We start from the raw sequence: 14,781 nt of genomic DNA, 5'->3' as shown, positions 1-14,781 counted from the left end.
CATTCACAGCTCCTGGTAGCATGTCTTCGCCATGTCAAGGCCAATGTTGGACGGATCCTCAGCAAAAGCCACCTTCATTCTCTGGACTGACACCAAGTTCCATAATCGAAGAGACCAAAGCTATACTCCTGCGCTCACAGGCTATTCGCGATAGGTTGGTGGCGCGTATAACGCCGGCAACGGCAACCTTCCACAACGTTGTCGTTCCGCTCATTGATGACGAAAATGCCACGTCCTGCCACTTGAGCATCTTGGGATATGTGCTTGCGGATGCGTCCCCTAGTTCAGAGATCCGAGAAGCATCCAGAGAGGCCCGAAAGCTTATATCGGCAGCGGAAGCAGAGCAACTAATGAGAAGAGATGTGGCGAATCTTGTGCATGCAGTCTTTGAACGCTCAGAAACGGACGGAGATGGCTCACTCGACCCGGAAGACTTGCACTTGCTGCGAGTTTTGCATGGCACGATGGCCCGCTCGGGATCTTTACTAGAGACCGACTATTTGCGTGAGCGATTGCGGATGGCGCGGCAAGAACTTCAGGAGCTATGCATAGCAGCGCAAAGGACAATGTCGGACTCGAACGACGGGATGTGGTTCTCTCGAGATGAACTCGCTGGCATGGACTCTACCATTCTCGACTCGCTTCAGTCTCGAGATGGTATTGAAGATGGCGCTGAGGGAAAGCTGCAATATCGCGTCACATTTGGCGAAGCTCTGGCGATGCAAATGCTTGGGAGCGTCCAGACAAGTGCGTCGAGAAGGAGATACCAAGTCGCGTATCGGCGCCGCTTTCCGGAGAATGTCGCCAGGCTCAATCGAATTATCTCACTCCGAGATGAGATCGCTCGGATTTTGGGATTTACGAGCCACGCTTCCATCAAAATGGAGGAAAAGATGGCTCGGGATTTCGACGAGGTTCAGGAAGCCCTCAGGGCTCTCGCGACGGGGCTGTCTCCTGTTGCCAAAGCCGAAGACTGGGAGCTGCAGCAGCACATAAAATGCGAGGAGCCCGGGTCGAGCAGCACACTTGTTGCTGACTGGGATAGGAGGTTCTATACTAACAAGTTCAACGCCAGTAGGCGCAAGCTGGTTGAAGGCAAGTTGGCCGAGTATTTCGAGATGGGCCACACCTGGGATAAGATTCTGCAGGTTTATGAGAGGCTGTTCGACATGCACTTCTGTGAGCTTACTGGCAAGGTCGAGACCTGGCACGATAGTGTCCGGGTATATTCTGCGTGGGAGACTTGCGGCGTCGATCGTGAGTTCTTGGGATACCTCTACGTCGATTTGTACGAGAGGGAAGGCAAGTATCGCAACGCGCACACGATGGGAATCGAGCCTGTGAGTATTGATGTTAATTTTCCGGTTTCGCCGATTTAACAGAGACGATAGAGCTACATTACTGCCGATGGCTCCCACAATTGCGCGGCGGTGGCGCTGATATGCAGCTTCCCCAACGCGTCGCCGACGAAACCCAGCCTCTTGAGGCATCTTCATATGCGCATCATCGTCCACGAGATGGGCCACTGCATCCACAAGCTTGTATCAAAGACGAAATATGCTCTGTCGCATTCGAGAGATTTCGTGGAAATCCCGAGCCGGGTCATGGAGTATCTGACTTGGCAGCCAGACTTTTTGCAAAGCGTCGCGAGACATTATACGTGTGTAGGCAACAACACCGGAGATGGCGAGACGGATGGAAAGCTGCCAGAAGACATGTTGGAAGCTCTGTTGAACAGTAGGGGCAACTTCCGCGCCAGCGGAACGATGGCAGCGATCCACCGGGCCGTGTTCGACCTCGACATTCACTCCCCGGCAAGCCACGAGGCGGCCGTCGAGATGGATACGACCATGCTGTGGAATACCTCGAGGAGAGATATGGGCTGCCAAGGCAGCGACCCCGCAGACTGGGGGTGGGAGCAGGCTGCGTTTGGCGCCATCTTCAGAAACTATGATGCCGGCTACTTTGGGTACACGACGTGAGTGATCCCCCGACAACATACATGGGTTGCATTTTACAAGTGGTCTGCCCCGACTGACCGTGCTGCCGGCGCAGTTCTGATGCATACGCTGCGGACATGTTTGCCACAGTCTTTGGGGGTAGCCTCGAAGACGGGGACAAGATGCGGCTGTTCCGGAAGAAGGTCTTGGAGGTCGGCTCCAGCGTGTCGGAGATTCAGATCGTGGAGGGCTTCTTGGGGAGGAAGCTCGATGTGGGCGCTCTGTTGCGGGAGATTATCGGACAGTCGTGCGCGAGGCTAGAGGACTGAGGGAGGGAGGCGGTCAAGCGCATCGTGGTGTCCAGATCTGAAGTTGAGGAAATGGGTGTTGTTAGTAGTAGTTACGGCATTGTTGATGAATGGCAGTCGCTCAGCAGGTGTCAGGTGATGATCCATGCAAATTAGGCTAGGCCAGGCGGCATCCACCGCTGTTGATGTAGCCTGTAGGGCTCTCCGCCACTGGACGAGGTCTGGTGGTGGCGGGGAAGAATAGAATCTATGACAGCGGCACGTGCGCGCCAGGGGTACTTGCTCGATGCGCTAAAAGCGGAAAGTGACGTGCTCACGCAGCTCCAGCTCCAGTGCTGCCGGTTTCGGCAAGCGGCTTGAACAAGCTCCGTCCGAGTCACACCAGCCGGCTCTCTCCCCTTTGCAACACCCAGCCCCCTTATCCAAGTCTTGAATCCGCCAGACGACGACTACGACGACGAAGAGATGCGCGGCGCAATTCCCATTGCCTTGGCGGGCACCGCCTCCGCGTTGCAGATCCCCTTGCGCCTCCCTCAGCTGCCCAAGAAGCTCTCGTGGAGCTCCGGCGCCGCTCATGTCGACGTCGACTCTCTGCCCCAGATTGAGTCCAAGGCCCTGCAGGACACCATCGAAATCGCCAACCTTCAGAAGCGCGCCGAGCGCTTGTATGACGTTGCCAAGCTCTCCGAGCCAGAATACAACCATCCGACCCGCGTCATTGGCAGCCGAGGTAAGTCGCGGGATGATGCCCCCTGCGCACGCTCAGCGCCTAACCCGCGAGGCAGGACACCTCGGAACCCTGGAATACATCAAGTCTGTTCTTGCGACCCTCGGCGACTACTACAATGTGACAGAACAAGTCTTTCCCGCAGTCACAGGCACTGTTCGCGAGGCACGTCTTGTCATTGGCACTGACGTGCCCTCTGCGACGGCCTTCTCCTTGAGCCCTCCGACAAAGAACAAGCAGCCCGTCTATGGCGACCTGATCCTCGTCCATGGAAGCGGATGCAAGTCCTCCGACTACCCCCAGAACGCGACCAATAACATTGTCATTGTGCTCCGAGGCGAGTGCAGCTTCGGTGCAAAGTCCGAGCTTGCCGGACGAGCCGGCGCTGTGGCCGCCGTGGTGGTCAACAACGAGGAAGGAGATCTCCATGGAACCCTCGGAGAGCCAAACGAGCACCACGTGGCCACCTTTGGTCTGTCCAAGGAGCTGGGTGACAAGTACCTTGACCAGCTCAAGGAGGGCAAGTCGCTTGACTCTATTGCATACATGGACTCCGATGTCAACACAATCATGACCACCAACATCATTGCGCAGACGACGCATGGAGACCCCAACAACTGCGTTGCTGTTGGTGGACACAGCGACGGCGTCGAGGAGGGCCCCGGGATCAACGACGATGGATCTGGTAGCTTGTCCGTCCTCGAGATTGCCGTTCAGCTCTCCAGCTTCCGCGTCAACAACTGCGTGCGCCTCGCCTGGTGGGCCGGCGAGGAGGAGGGTCTGCTCGGCTCCAACTACTATGTCCAGAGCCTGTCAGAGGAGGAGAACAAGAAAATTCGACTGTTCGGTGACTATGACATGATGGTGGGTAGACTCCCATGCAAGGTACTCATGGAGCCCGACCTTGGCTGACCAGCGCAGGCCTCGCCCAACTTTGCCTACCAAGTCTACAATGCTACCGACGACGAGAACCCTGCCGGCTCGCAGTTGCTTCGAGATCTCTACATTGATTGGTACACAGAACAAGGGCTCAACCACACCCTGATCCCCTTTGACGGCCGCTCCGACTATGACGGTTTCATCAGAGCTGGCATTCCCGCCGGCGGCATCGCCACCGGCGCCGAAGGCATCAAAACCGCCGAGGAGGAGGCCATGTTCGGTGGCAAGAAGGGCGAGTGGTACGACCCCAACTACCACCAGATTGGCGATGACTTGACCAACCTAAACCACACGGCCTGGGAGGTCAACACGCGGCTCATTGCCCACTCGGTGGGCACCTTTGCAGCGTCCTTTGAGGGCTTCCCGGAGAGGACTACGGAGCCCCGTGCCACCAAGGCGAAGCCGACCAAGTATCGCGGGCACAAGTTGATCATGTAGACCATCATTCAACGTTGGATAGACAGAGCGCCGGAGCATGCGTTTGGGAGTATGTGTTTCTAGATACGTGGCAAGCAATTGATTCTACGCCTGGATTGCCCTGGCTGTCCAGAGAATACCATTTAGCACCTGGCCCATGAACATGGTATCCTTGTATGCGGCATCAAAATGTCCTAGGGCCGTGTGAAATACCCGACCCCCCTCGAACTCGTGACACCAACTGAGTGGATGGTCGTCTCCCAGGGTGCCGCCCTGATACGACGTCTCCTCCACCGACAGGAGTACATGTGCATTCGACGACTTTCGGGGGTTTGCCTTGAAGTTGTACCACTCGTCAAACCATGTCCGTCGAAGCGTACCATGATCGAAGCTCTCGAGGCCGTCGCCGAGACCCCGTAAGCCCAACCTCACGATGGGGTGCGCCGCATCCTCAACCTTGATGACGGCCGTTTGGGGCTCCGGGTGTCCCACAAACGACGCGCCAACCATGCGCCGGTACCAACCCGCCCCCTCTTCGTCCACGGCGGCTTCGTCGTCGTCAGTCTCAGACGACATGCCCGTGGAGGCGCTGTGCACGCCCACGACGCCGCGCCCGTGGCGCACAAAGCCCCGCAGCGCGGCGAGCTGTGACTTGGAGAGGAACGTGCCGGTGACGTGGAGCAGGACGATGACGCGGTAGCGGGATAAGGACTCGGGGGTGAACACGCTGGCGTCTTCGGAGGGGTGCACGGTGAATGGCGGTGGTGGTGGCGGCGCCGCCGTCGCTGTTGAAGAGGAGGAGGAGGAGGAGGAGGAAGGGGTGGTGGTGGAGGTGGTGATGTCGGCGGATGATGCCGAGGAGAGCTGGACGAGGGCGGAGATGGCGGCGGGGATCGATGCGTGCCGGTAGCCTGCGGTTTTGCTGAAGACGAGCACGCGGAAGGGCGGAGGTGACATTGGCGCTCGGGTGTTGGTGACGTCAGTCGCTGAGAACGGTTGACTGCGTATGATCGGGAGAAAGAGAATTGGTTGGTGTTTTGAGGCGTGGAGGCATGTGGTTGACGGAAGTATCGTTGTTGCTGATTGTATTGGAGTGCGCGCCGGGGCATGGGCCGGCCCGCTCCCGGACGCCGGGTCGGTGCGGGGCCCGAAGTGGGTCGGTGCTGCCCGCCCCCATATAGTTGCGTCGGCCTGTGACACACGAGTTTTTTTGTTCAGAGATGAATGCGTAGATTATTCACTATAAGGGGTTTATGCGAGTCCACGCCTAGACAACATCATGGGTCTTAAAAACTACGGGTTCCTCTAAAACAGATAGGCCCCCACTAGAAACGAGCCTCGCCTGTTGCGTTGCTCCTCTCTTGCAAAGCCGCCAAGGCCGAGTTTTGGGCCATATTCCTGATTATTATTTCATGCATGGACCTGGAAACGCAAGTTCGAAAGAAGATACCGCGCCACAACTGTGCTGGGATCCTCGGGTCGCGGTTTAAGTTCAACCAGGATATTGAGGACAGCCGCGACCAGGCCATGCGGCCAGCTGTTCTGCAAAAAAATCAGAAGAGATATGAGATGGAGTGCAATTGTGGAGGCTGAGACCATTTTAGAGACGCCATTAACGAGCTTATCAGGTTCCGGAACGAACACAACGTTCTTCTCAAAGTGAGAGCTCAACTCCTCACATGCCAGAGCCTGTCGTGTATTAGCAAGCAGAATGATAAGCCAATATAACTTTGAGGCTGGGTCTCGACTATTTCGTGAATCATAATATCAAAGGTAGAAGAGGATAGGCTACTGAGGCTGACTACGGCAAGCTTGTGGATCTGTTCTGCCGACTTTAGGGGAAAGAAGTGACAATCGCATAAGGACCTGTTCAGAGTGGCCATCGATGAAGTGATCAGCACTGTTCGCGGCTCGGTGTCTTACCTCGAAACAGTACATGTATACTGTACTCTCCACCTCACAGCCCCGTGTAACGGTGGCAGAAACAAAGTGCTTACATGGATTTGACACTGCTACTATAGCTGCAGTATCTAGGTGGCTGAGGCGTTCCATCTCAGATCCGTCTGCATGATTGGCCGTAACCGCCCGCTCACAAGGGGTACCAGTCTCCTCCTCCGGCACTTGCCCGAATGTTCCGTAGTGTTGGGACGGCGTTGCATCACCGGCGGAAAGACGGGACTGAGGGGGGTTGCATTAAGCATCAAAGCCGCGCGGAGGGATCCCGAGAGATGCTGGGCCCGCACGTGTCGATCTTGTTTGCAAGCCGGGCCTTGCATAGCCGCGTGGCTGTGCCTGCGGGTCAGCAATTTCCTTTGCATTAGACACATTGCGGGCGTGTAAGTCTGTCTATGTGAGTGGCCAATATCATATGCCTCTGTCTGGGAAGAGCCATGTAACCAATTGCATGGTTGACGACAGGGAATGGTCGCGTCGTTGTGGAAGCCCGAGCCCCAACTTATGTTGGCACTTCAATCTCGAGAAGAACTAGCTGAGGGAACTGCGGCTACGGGGGACGTTTCATTTTGACTGTCATTTATTGATAAAATTGCCTTGGTAGTTGATGGGAAGTATCTTGGCCTAAGTGAAGATACATGTATGGAGATGACACTACACCAAAAAGTGACGCCCTGACAATCGATATGTAAAGTCCGGAGATACTTGAGGCACTTTGTGTTTTGGCCATGTTGAATATCATCTCCCCATAACCTCTCTGTTCATTCTGGTAAATACTATAGCTCTTCAGCCGCGCTGGCTAAACTCTCGTACAGTACCCGGAATGCCGACGTCTCATCTGTAAGAAGCTCCTGAGGATTGCCAGTCTCGACAATCCGCCCCTTGTCCAAGAGTATGATCCGGTCAAAATCAAGTATCGTTTGCAGCTTATGTGCGATTGCCACCATTGTTCGACCGCCAAATTCCTCCCTTAGCACTCGCTGCATCACCGCATCGGTCTCCGCATCGACACTGCTCGTTGCTTCATCCATGATGAGGATCTTGCCTTGCTTGAGTATGGCTCTCGCAAGGCAAAACAATTGTCGTTGACCGTGTGACAGCTTGTCGTCTTCCAGAAGCTCATCGAGGCCACCACGGGACTCAAAGAAGCCCCACATATCAACAGAGCGGAGCACCTCCTCGATACGATCGTCAGTTGCTCCGTCCTGGGGGTCGATATTCTCACGAACAGTGCCGTGAATGAAAAAGGGCTCTTGCGGCAAGCTGATGAGCCGGCGACGGATTTCCTGCCGTGGGATGGTGCTGATGTCTACATCGTCAATGGAGATGGTACCGGAGTCCATCTCTAGCATCCGCAATATTGCGGAGACGAGAGATGACTTTCCACTACAAGTCTGTCAGTCAAAACGATTCCCCAGATAGGTTCGTGTTTAGTGCTGACCTTCCGGTTCGTCCGCAAATGGCGAGCTTCTCTCCAGCTTGGACGGAAAAGGAGATGTCCTTGAGCACTGGCTCGGAAGATGTCTCATAGGAGGCAGAAACGTTGTCGAACGCGATAACACCGTGCTGTGGCCAGTCATCAGGGACGGGTTCTGTCTCAGTCGCTACATTCTCATCCTTGACCGTCTTGACAAAGGACCGGATCCTGTTGATTGCGCCAAGCGCCATCTCGACCTGGGTCCACGCAGTGACCAAAGTCTGCAACGTGGAGGAGAAGGTGACGATATTGAAAAGCGCAACGCCGAGGAAACTGGTGGATCCATTGTGCACGTTGGTCGCTATCCCTACTAGCATGATGGCGACGCCCGCATTGAAGAGGTCCAGGACCAACGTGAGCCATCTTTGGATGCAGTACAGCAGATAAAATGGCTTCTGCGAGGCATTCAAGGCGTTGTAGTTTCGGTCCGAGTAATTCTCGGTCCAGCCATAGGCCCGAATGCAGGCAATGCCATTGACCGTTTCTAGGAATTGTGAAAATAGCGGTGCCTTGGCCTCGATGTCCAGCAAACGTAGCTGGCGCGAGGTGCGAAGGTAGTAGAACTGCAGGAGCGTGAGGAGAGCCAGACAGGCAGGGATAGCCGCCGCGACGTATCCGGAGCCGATGAAGACAAAGACAGCAGACACAATGGCGGACATGAACTGAAAGATGAATGAATCAATCGACTGGGGTAGATCATTGTCAATGAGCTCCAAGTCTTGGCTGAATCTACGTCGGTGCATTAGCTTCGAAGCAGATATCTTATCAAGAAGGCATGATTGCTTACCGATTGATTGTTGTTCCCGCATTTGTTGAGGTGAGGAATGAAGTTGGTGCCCTTGAGAAGCGTCAGTCAATTTTCGCGGCTAGCGATTGCGGATACGAACCTCATCGTTGTAGTGAGCAGTAACTCATGAAACTTTCGCGAAGTCTTGGGCAGAACAACCAAATTGAAGATGCTGCCATACAATGTCAGCTAACGTATGATGATGATAATGCACGAACGGTGGCCATACCTATCTGCAAGAGTGCAGCCGATGACTGTCAGGAGACCAAGTCCTGCAAACACTCCCAAGTAGTAGCCAAGTCTGTCGTTTGGGTTTTCTGCGTTTGCGTTGGTCCACCATTGAACCCAGATGGCTAAGTCGTGTCAGTAACAAGCGCCAACGTGCGTCGTGTCAACACTCACAGGGAAAAGTGACGCCGAACACGAACGTCGCGCATGCCAGGAGGTAAATAAACATTGTCCAGGGTCCTGCGATCTTGGCGTAGTAGCCGTAGACTTTCAAATCCCCAGTCATGCGACTCACTCCCTGATCGGGGTCGTCGAGCAAGTCAAGCTCTTGTAGAACTTCCTCTGGTAGTTCGGCATCTGCTCCGGGCGCTGGATGTTTGGGAGTTGTAGTCTCTTCCGGGTCTTCATGCACGATTTCCTCGTCGGGGGACATGTCGACTGTAGCACCATGCCGAGTAACAACTCCGTCTGAGCCAATGACCACCACGTAATCGGCAAAGCTGATATGATGACCTGAACAGTCGTTAGCGCTGCTGAAATGACTCTCACTATCTGTATGGTAGAATCATACCGGAATTTGTCGCGAGGATGACGGTGATGCCGCCCAGTTTCTTGAGCAGCCCGTCAGAGCCAAAGACAGCATCAACGATATGCCGTTCGGTTGTACGGTCCAGACCGCTTAGACAATCGTCTAGTACTAGGACGGAGTTCCTGGAATACAGAGCTCTGGCCAAGCTCACCCGCATCTGCTGGCCGCCACTCAGCCTTGCGCCCCTGGTTCCAATGGCAGTCTGGTCGCCATCCGCGAGCTCCGCAAAGTCCGCAGACAGTGCGCAAGCGGATACGACAGAACCGTACCATTCCTGGTCCCAAGGAGACATGCCGACAATGTTACTCTGTATGGAGCCCCAGGTTGTCCACGGAGACTGTGAACAGTATGCTGCCTTGGAGAAGCTCGTTGTGATGGTACCGGAGACAACAGGCAGCTCGCCAAGGATAAGCTTGAGGAGGGTTGACTTTCCACAACCCACCGGACCCATGATGACAGTCGTTTGGCCCATTGGCAATTCGAAGTTAAGATCCTTAAGGATCAACTCATCTTCGGCATATCCAGCAGATCCTTGTTGAACTGTGACTGAAAAGTGATACTTCTCCAGTGCGGGTTCATCTTTCAGCATCATGCCTTTTTGCTTGTATTCTTTGCAAATACTCGTCTGCGAGGAGCTTGCATCAGTTTCTGGCGTGATTCTGTAATCTTCAGTTTCCTTGGTCTGGAGGTACTCTTGGATTCGCCGGAAAGAGTTGATGATTGTCTTGACATGCTCCACGCCATCTATGGCGTACATCATGGGCTGTTGCAACAGCTCAAAGACACTGAGGGAGGCAAACGCCACTCCTTCCGTAAGAGTGCCGTCATCATTGTTCCTGGCAAGGAGGCTGTACACTAGAAAGCCGAAAACAGGAGCTAAAGCAGAGGACGCGAAGTCTAGAGTTTTGTTAGCCGGTGCTCTTATTCCGCGGTATACTTGATCTTACAAGATATGAATACGAAAATATTGAGAATACGATATCGCCTAGATGCACGAATTTCCGACAAACGGAGGCCGGTTATTTGGGCTGAAACAATGTCGGCCAGTCCAGTCATTTTGATCGCCTTTGTGGCACCGAGTGCCTTGGCAGTGGCAGCGAGGCGTACTTCAATTGCCTCAAGCCATGGGATCTGGGCATCGCCCGCGGCTTTGGCGAGTGGAATGCCGGCAATGAGGCAGACTTGGGCGGGATCAGATACGATTATAATGCTTGAAGGGGCGACATGGCTTACCGACAATCCACACTATCGGAGCAACAATAGCAAGCCCCAGGAGTCTGTAAAGAAGATATAAAGCAATACCGGTTTCTATAAAGCTTGCATAGAGCTCGTGGATAAGCGGCATGCTAGACGCAATTCGGTCAATATCGGCGCTCATAAGCGTGATGGCCTCGGCATCTTGAATAGCTGACGAGTCTATGCGAAGCGTCTTGTCGAAGATCATGGCAATGAGGCTCCCACGGAACATGGTTAGCAAGCGGTAGGTCTTGTGCTGATAGACTGCGTATGATATCTGGAGAAGTAGATTAACAATAAAGATCGATTGACGCTAAGCATCATATAGCGAAGGACTGCTCACCGAGAGGCCGATGTATACGATAGCGTAGGCTCCAACCAAGCTGTAGCCAACATTCTCTGAATTCTCGCCAGAAGGATCCGCCGAAAAGTCAAGCACCCGTTCAACCAAGAACGGCTGTGAGAAGCTAAAGCCAGTATACGCAAGCCGCGGCAAGACGCCTGCTAAGAAACTCCATTTGTAGTAGTTTAGATATGTCCAGAAAAGGGCATCCTGACTTGTTTGAGTTTCTGTTGGCAAATATTAGTGTACTATGATCAAACTTTTGTGGCTAGGACTCACTATTTGCCCAGGAAATCATCAGCTTAAGAGGGTTAGAGGCAGACAAGAGCTGCGAGTCCAGCGGCGTCAGGATGTTGACCGTGAGAACCGTTCTGAAGCCCTTGATGAATACTGCGTTCAACCAGACGAAGAATGACCTGTTGAGAACACCACTTGCTTCCTCGGGGGACACGTGACGCCATTCAGGGTACAGAAGGTGTCGTTTTTCCGTGGCCTCAAGGCAAAGCAACAGGACCTTTGTGCAGTATCCGGCGAGATTGACTCGAGCGACGACTGTGGTCCCTGGCATGAAAAAGAGCGTGCGAACGCGGGCGAGGTCTAGTAGAACGGATATGCCCAGGTAGACGCATAAGACAGTAGAAGGCCGCACGGAGCGTTTGTGCTCCAGCAAGGAAACGAGCCATAGTAGGCACGATCCAGCGATGATCAAGGCAGCGCAGGGGAAAGTCAGGCGAGTCGCCGGGATGCCGCCAGCGGCCCATACTACTACCAAGGTAACTTGAAGAGCTACGTAGGTCGCAAAAGCGAGCTGTATCAATCAGTTGAGTGAAGAACAACCGAGGGCGAAGCCGGCAAGTACCATTTTGAGGCTCAATAGCCATGACGAACGAGACTTATTGGCTTGCCCATAAAGGGCGGCGATGCGAAAAGCAGCCCAGAAGGCTACATGGAATAAACATCTCAGTGACTGACTTTTTCGCCGCAAGATCCAACTCGGGGGACTAACATGCAATGCCAATGGGGACGATGCTGAGCAATGCCTCTTCGAAAAGCAGCGTGAAGTCGAAGCCGCCGAGGCAGGTGGCATCCACCACCGGACCGAAGGAGTCCTCAACGCCAATGGCGCAAGGAATGATGAGTACATCAGCCATAGCTTAATTGATAGAGCAGGTGGCGGAGAAGCGGCGAGCTTCTCAAGCGAGAACAAAATGTTGCCCCGGGCCGGACTCTTAGGCCACGTAGGTAGCGAGCCGGCACGTCCTGAGCCGGTGTGGCAAGCAGTCGGTTGTCCTATACTAGCCGCCCTTCAGCATGCCTTCCACACTAGTAGTAGTCGGCTGGAGGTTGCGGAAGGGCAGCAAAAGCCGGGTCGGATCTCGCACTAGCAGAAGTGCCATTGCCGCCGACCTGAACTAGGGAGTCGAAGCGCCGTCAACGCCACCGGCTCAGCTCCTTCAAGCCGCACCAGTTGCCTGACGGCACGAAGCAAAGTGTCATATTTTTACAAGGCTAAGGCTCATGGGGGGCTTACTGTGCCCTTGGGCCGCAAAATCCGACTCTCGTCTCCCTATGTCGAAAAGCCGCGACTTGTCTACTCACATACATACAGGGATGCCTGACCGAGGTGCATGAAGTCTGGACCACTCCTCGGCGGTGCGGCTGATTCAGCTTACTTAGAATTATTGGGCCATTGCAACATCTGCGATCATACCCGCCGCGTTGGCAATGGCGCCAGGGCACGGCATGTCGCAAAGGAATGTGTGGTGCCAGATGGCTGGTTGCACGACCTCACGACCAAGACTGCCGACATGACAGGTGCCAGTTGGACCAAGTGCGAGCGCCAGCATGACCTCAGTCTAACAGGAGAAACACAAAAGAAATGATGACGACTTATATGGGAAGTTGGTATCGACAAAACGGGCAGCTATCCTTTTAGGGTACCAGCAACTGGATTCTGCGTTCCATGCCGCCACAGCAAAGCAGCTGCCGTATGAGGGGCGCCCACGTCCCTTCAGTAAACGGATCGCCCCACGCAAGGTATGGAAAGAGAAGCTCGGAAACAAATGATGGCTCGCGGCCAATGGTTGAAGGTCCTCCCCTGGACCTCCCTGGTGGCGCATTTTGACTCTGTGCGAGTGGTTGGCGTCGACAGATGAGCAAGGGGGGGGGGGGGAACCGATCCAGGCAGCGCCGACGGCATCTGGCCCTTATTCCGATGCAAGCCAAGACACGGGAAAGCGGCAGCTTCGGCGTGCATGACGATGCCCATAGTCACGGCCAAATGGCACCTTGGCAGCGGCCGGCTTCCATCCTGGCGTACGAGTCCGGGTCTATCGGCAAGGAGGACAACAGGTCGACAAGTTATCCTTGCGCGCGCGCGCGTGAGGGAGGCGACCATTGACTCAGTATCGCGCGTTAAGGCCGACCCGCGCGATCTTGATCCGGTGACATGGGATCAAATCCCAACATCAGCTTTTGTTTTACGTAAATTGCCGTCGCCAGACGTGGTGTCGATGTGCTGCAACCCTTTCCAGAACGTTACGCACCATCATCCACCCTGTGCTGCGTCCCGTCCGCGGCACGCGGCCCCTGCCGCTCCGGGAAGCGAGGCGCGCGGATAAAATTCGTGGCGCTGCTCTCGCGGAAGAAGCGTCTGTCTGAGTGAGGGAGGCTTGTTGACTGGGACGAGGTCTGACAGACAAACGCGGCTGGCATGCGTGTCGGGGTCAAGTGGCGCGGCGCTGCCTCGACCAGACGTCAACGTGACATGCCTCATGTGTGCGCAACCCAACGGCCACTTGTCTCACGCCTAGAGGGACTGCCGGAGCTTGCGGAGTTCGTGCCTTGTAGCACGTACTAAACTACTACTAGTCAGAGGACACACACACAACACGAAGGGGGAGGGTTGGAGTAGTACCCGTGAAAACTGGGCCTGTCAGGCCATGATCCCGGGCTGGCACTCGACGGCTGAACCCTGCCTGCCTCGTGCATACAGCAGAAGCTTTTCCTCCGTCTGGCCTATCATCGTCGGGCTAATATTAGAGTCCAGTTAGTAAACGGCCTTATACAAATTGGGAGTAGACTCCATGCGGAACTGGATGTTACATGTTACAACGAATGCCCCTGGCAAACGGTCCGACGTGCAGAAACACATCGGATAGCGAGTGGGAGAAGTCATGGGAGCCCCGGGATGACGGTCTGGCCACTCGTGAACGTGTGTCTTGGGGAACAGAGTGCCGCTACATGTACTTGGTACAGTGCGTTAGTATGCTGTCAAATTTCCACGTAGCCGGGCTTGCAAGGATGCGAGTGAGACTTGTGAGACATTGCGGGTGTCTCGGCTCTGGACCATGGAAGCTCGCTGCAATCCATTAGGTATGACAAGGGCGAATAGAGTACATGTAGCCTCCAGTCAGTCATCCTTCCATCGACGATTGTCCCATTAGCAGTCACGCCAACAAGTGTCCTTACATGTACATCAAATGGTTTGATCCTTTCGAGGCCCTCAACGTCGCATTGGCTTCCTGTGCCGCCTCCTCATTCAATTGGACACTCGGCATGCACAGCTTGCTAAAAAAGCACCAATGGGAATATCCGGGCTCGTAATTTCATAGAGTCAAGCTGCCGGACCTCGATGTGCCCCTGACCTGACGACTTCGCAAGCCGTGATCTCGCGCTCCAACGGTGGCATCACTCAGAATGCCACCTGAACAGTCAGCCGCATGCAGCGCATCGGCTGCAATACGCGACCGTGTTGGATTCCAGGCTCCTTGCATGAAGCACGACAGTACAAGGTCCCTGCCTGGCTCTGGCTCGGACTTCGCGTCAGACTAGTCC

General features: G+C 54.7%; 4 protein-coding genes across 4 annotated transcripts; 2 read left to right on the top strand and 2 right to left on the bottom strand.

Moving 5' to 3' along the window:
* Positions 1-566: 566 nt before the first annotated feature.
* Positions 567-2,269, top strand: JDV02_000639 (uncharacterized protein; the record flags this gene model as incomplete). Its single annotated transcript, XM_047981473.1, has 3 exons — positions 567-1,340; positions 1,392-1,978; positions 2,056-2,269. 3 exons carry the CDS (start codon positions 567-569, stop codon positions 2,267-2,269), a joined length of 1,575 nt encoding a protein of 524 aa, XP_047837433.1.
* A 393-nt stretch (positions 2,270-2,662) lies between these two features.
* APE3 (Aminopeptidase Y) lies at positions 2,663-4,472 on the top strand. The gene is made up of 3 exons (XM_047981472.1): positions 2,663-2,978; positions 3,034-3,839; positions 3,897-4,472. The coding sequence occupies exons 1-3, from the start codon at positions 2,714-2,716 to the stop codon at positions 4,350-4,352; spliced, it is 1,527 nt and encodes a 508-aa protein (XP_047837432.1). The 5' UTR covers positions 2,663-2,713; the 3' UTR covers positions 4,353-4,472.
* Positions 4,437-5,288, bottom strand: JDV02_000637 (uncharacterized protein; the record flags this gene model as incomplete). Its single annotated transcript, XM_047981471.1, has 1 exon — positions 4,437-5,288. One exon carries the CDS (start codon positions 5,286-5,288, stop codon positions 4,437-4,439), a length of 852 nt encoding a protein of 283 aa, XP_047837431.1.
* Positions 5,289-7,060: 1,772 nt separating this feature from the next.
* On the bottom strand, positions 7,061-12,095 carry JDV02_000636 (uncharacterized protein; the record flags this gene model as incomplete). Its single annotated transcript, XM_047981470.1, has 13 exons — positions 7,061-7,670; positions 7,726-8,490; positions 8,549-8,599; positions 8,649-8,720; positions 8,778-8,901; positions 8,951-9,289; positions 9,348-10,262; positions 10,313-10,546; positions 10,599-10,878; positions 10,945-11,171; positions 11,224-11,752; positions 11,804-11,886; positions 11,951-12,095. 13 exons carry the CDS (start codon positions 12,093-12,095, stop codon positions 7,061-7,063), a joined length of 4,374 nt encoding a protein of 1,457 aa, XP_047837430.1.
* Positions 12,096-14,781: the final 2,686 nt, after the last annotated feature.

This window comes from Purpureocillium takamizusanense, chromosome 1 (genome assembly GCF_022605165.1).
Source record: "Purpureocillium takamizusanense chromosome 1, complete sequence".
NCBI classification, from domain to species: domain Eukaryota; kingdom Fungi; phylum Ascomycota; class Sordariomycetes; order Hypocreales; family Ophiocordycipitaceae; genus Purpureocillium; species Purpureocillium takamizusanense.
This window is presented reverse-complemented; position numbering and strand designations above follow the sequence as displayed.

Bases quoted from the DNA above. Each gene is read 5' to 3' on its own strand.
- APE3 (XM_047981472.1), top strand. From the start codon at position 2,714: ATGCGCGGCGCAATTCCCATTGCCTTGGCGGGCACCGCCTCCGCGTTG. The intron at 2,979-3,033 runs GTAAGTCGCGGG...CCCGCGAGGCAG, and splicing joins CCGCGTCATTGGCAGCCGAG to GACACCTCGGAACCCTGGAA. The intron at 3,840-3,896 runs GTGGGTAGACTC...TGACCAGCGCAG, and splicing joins TCGGTGACTATGACATGATG to GCCTCGCCCAACTTTGCCTA.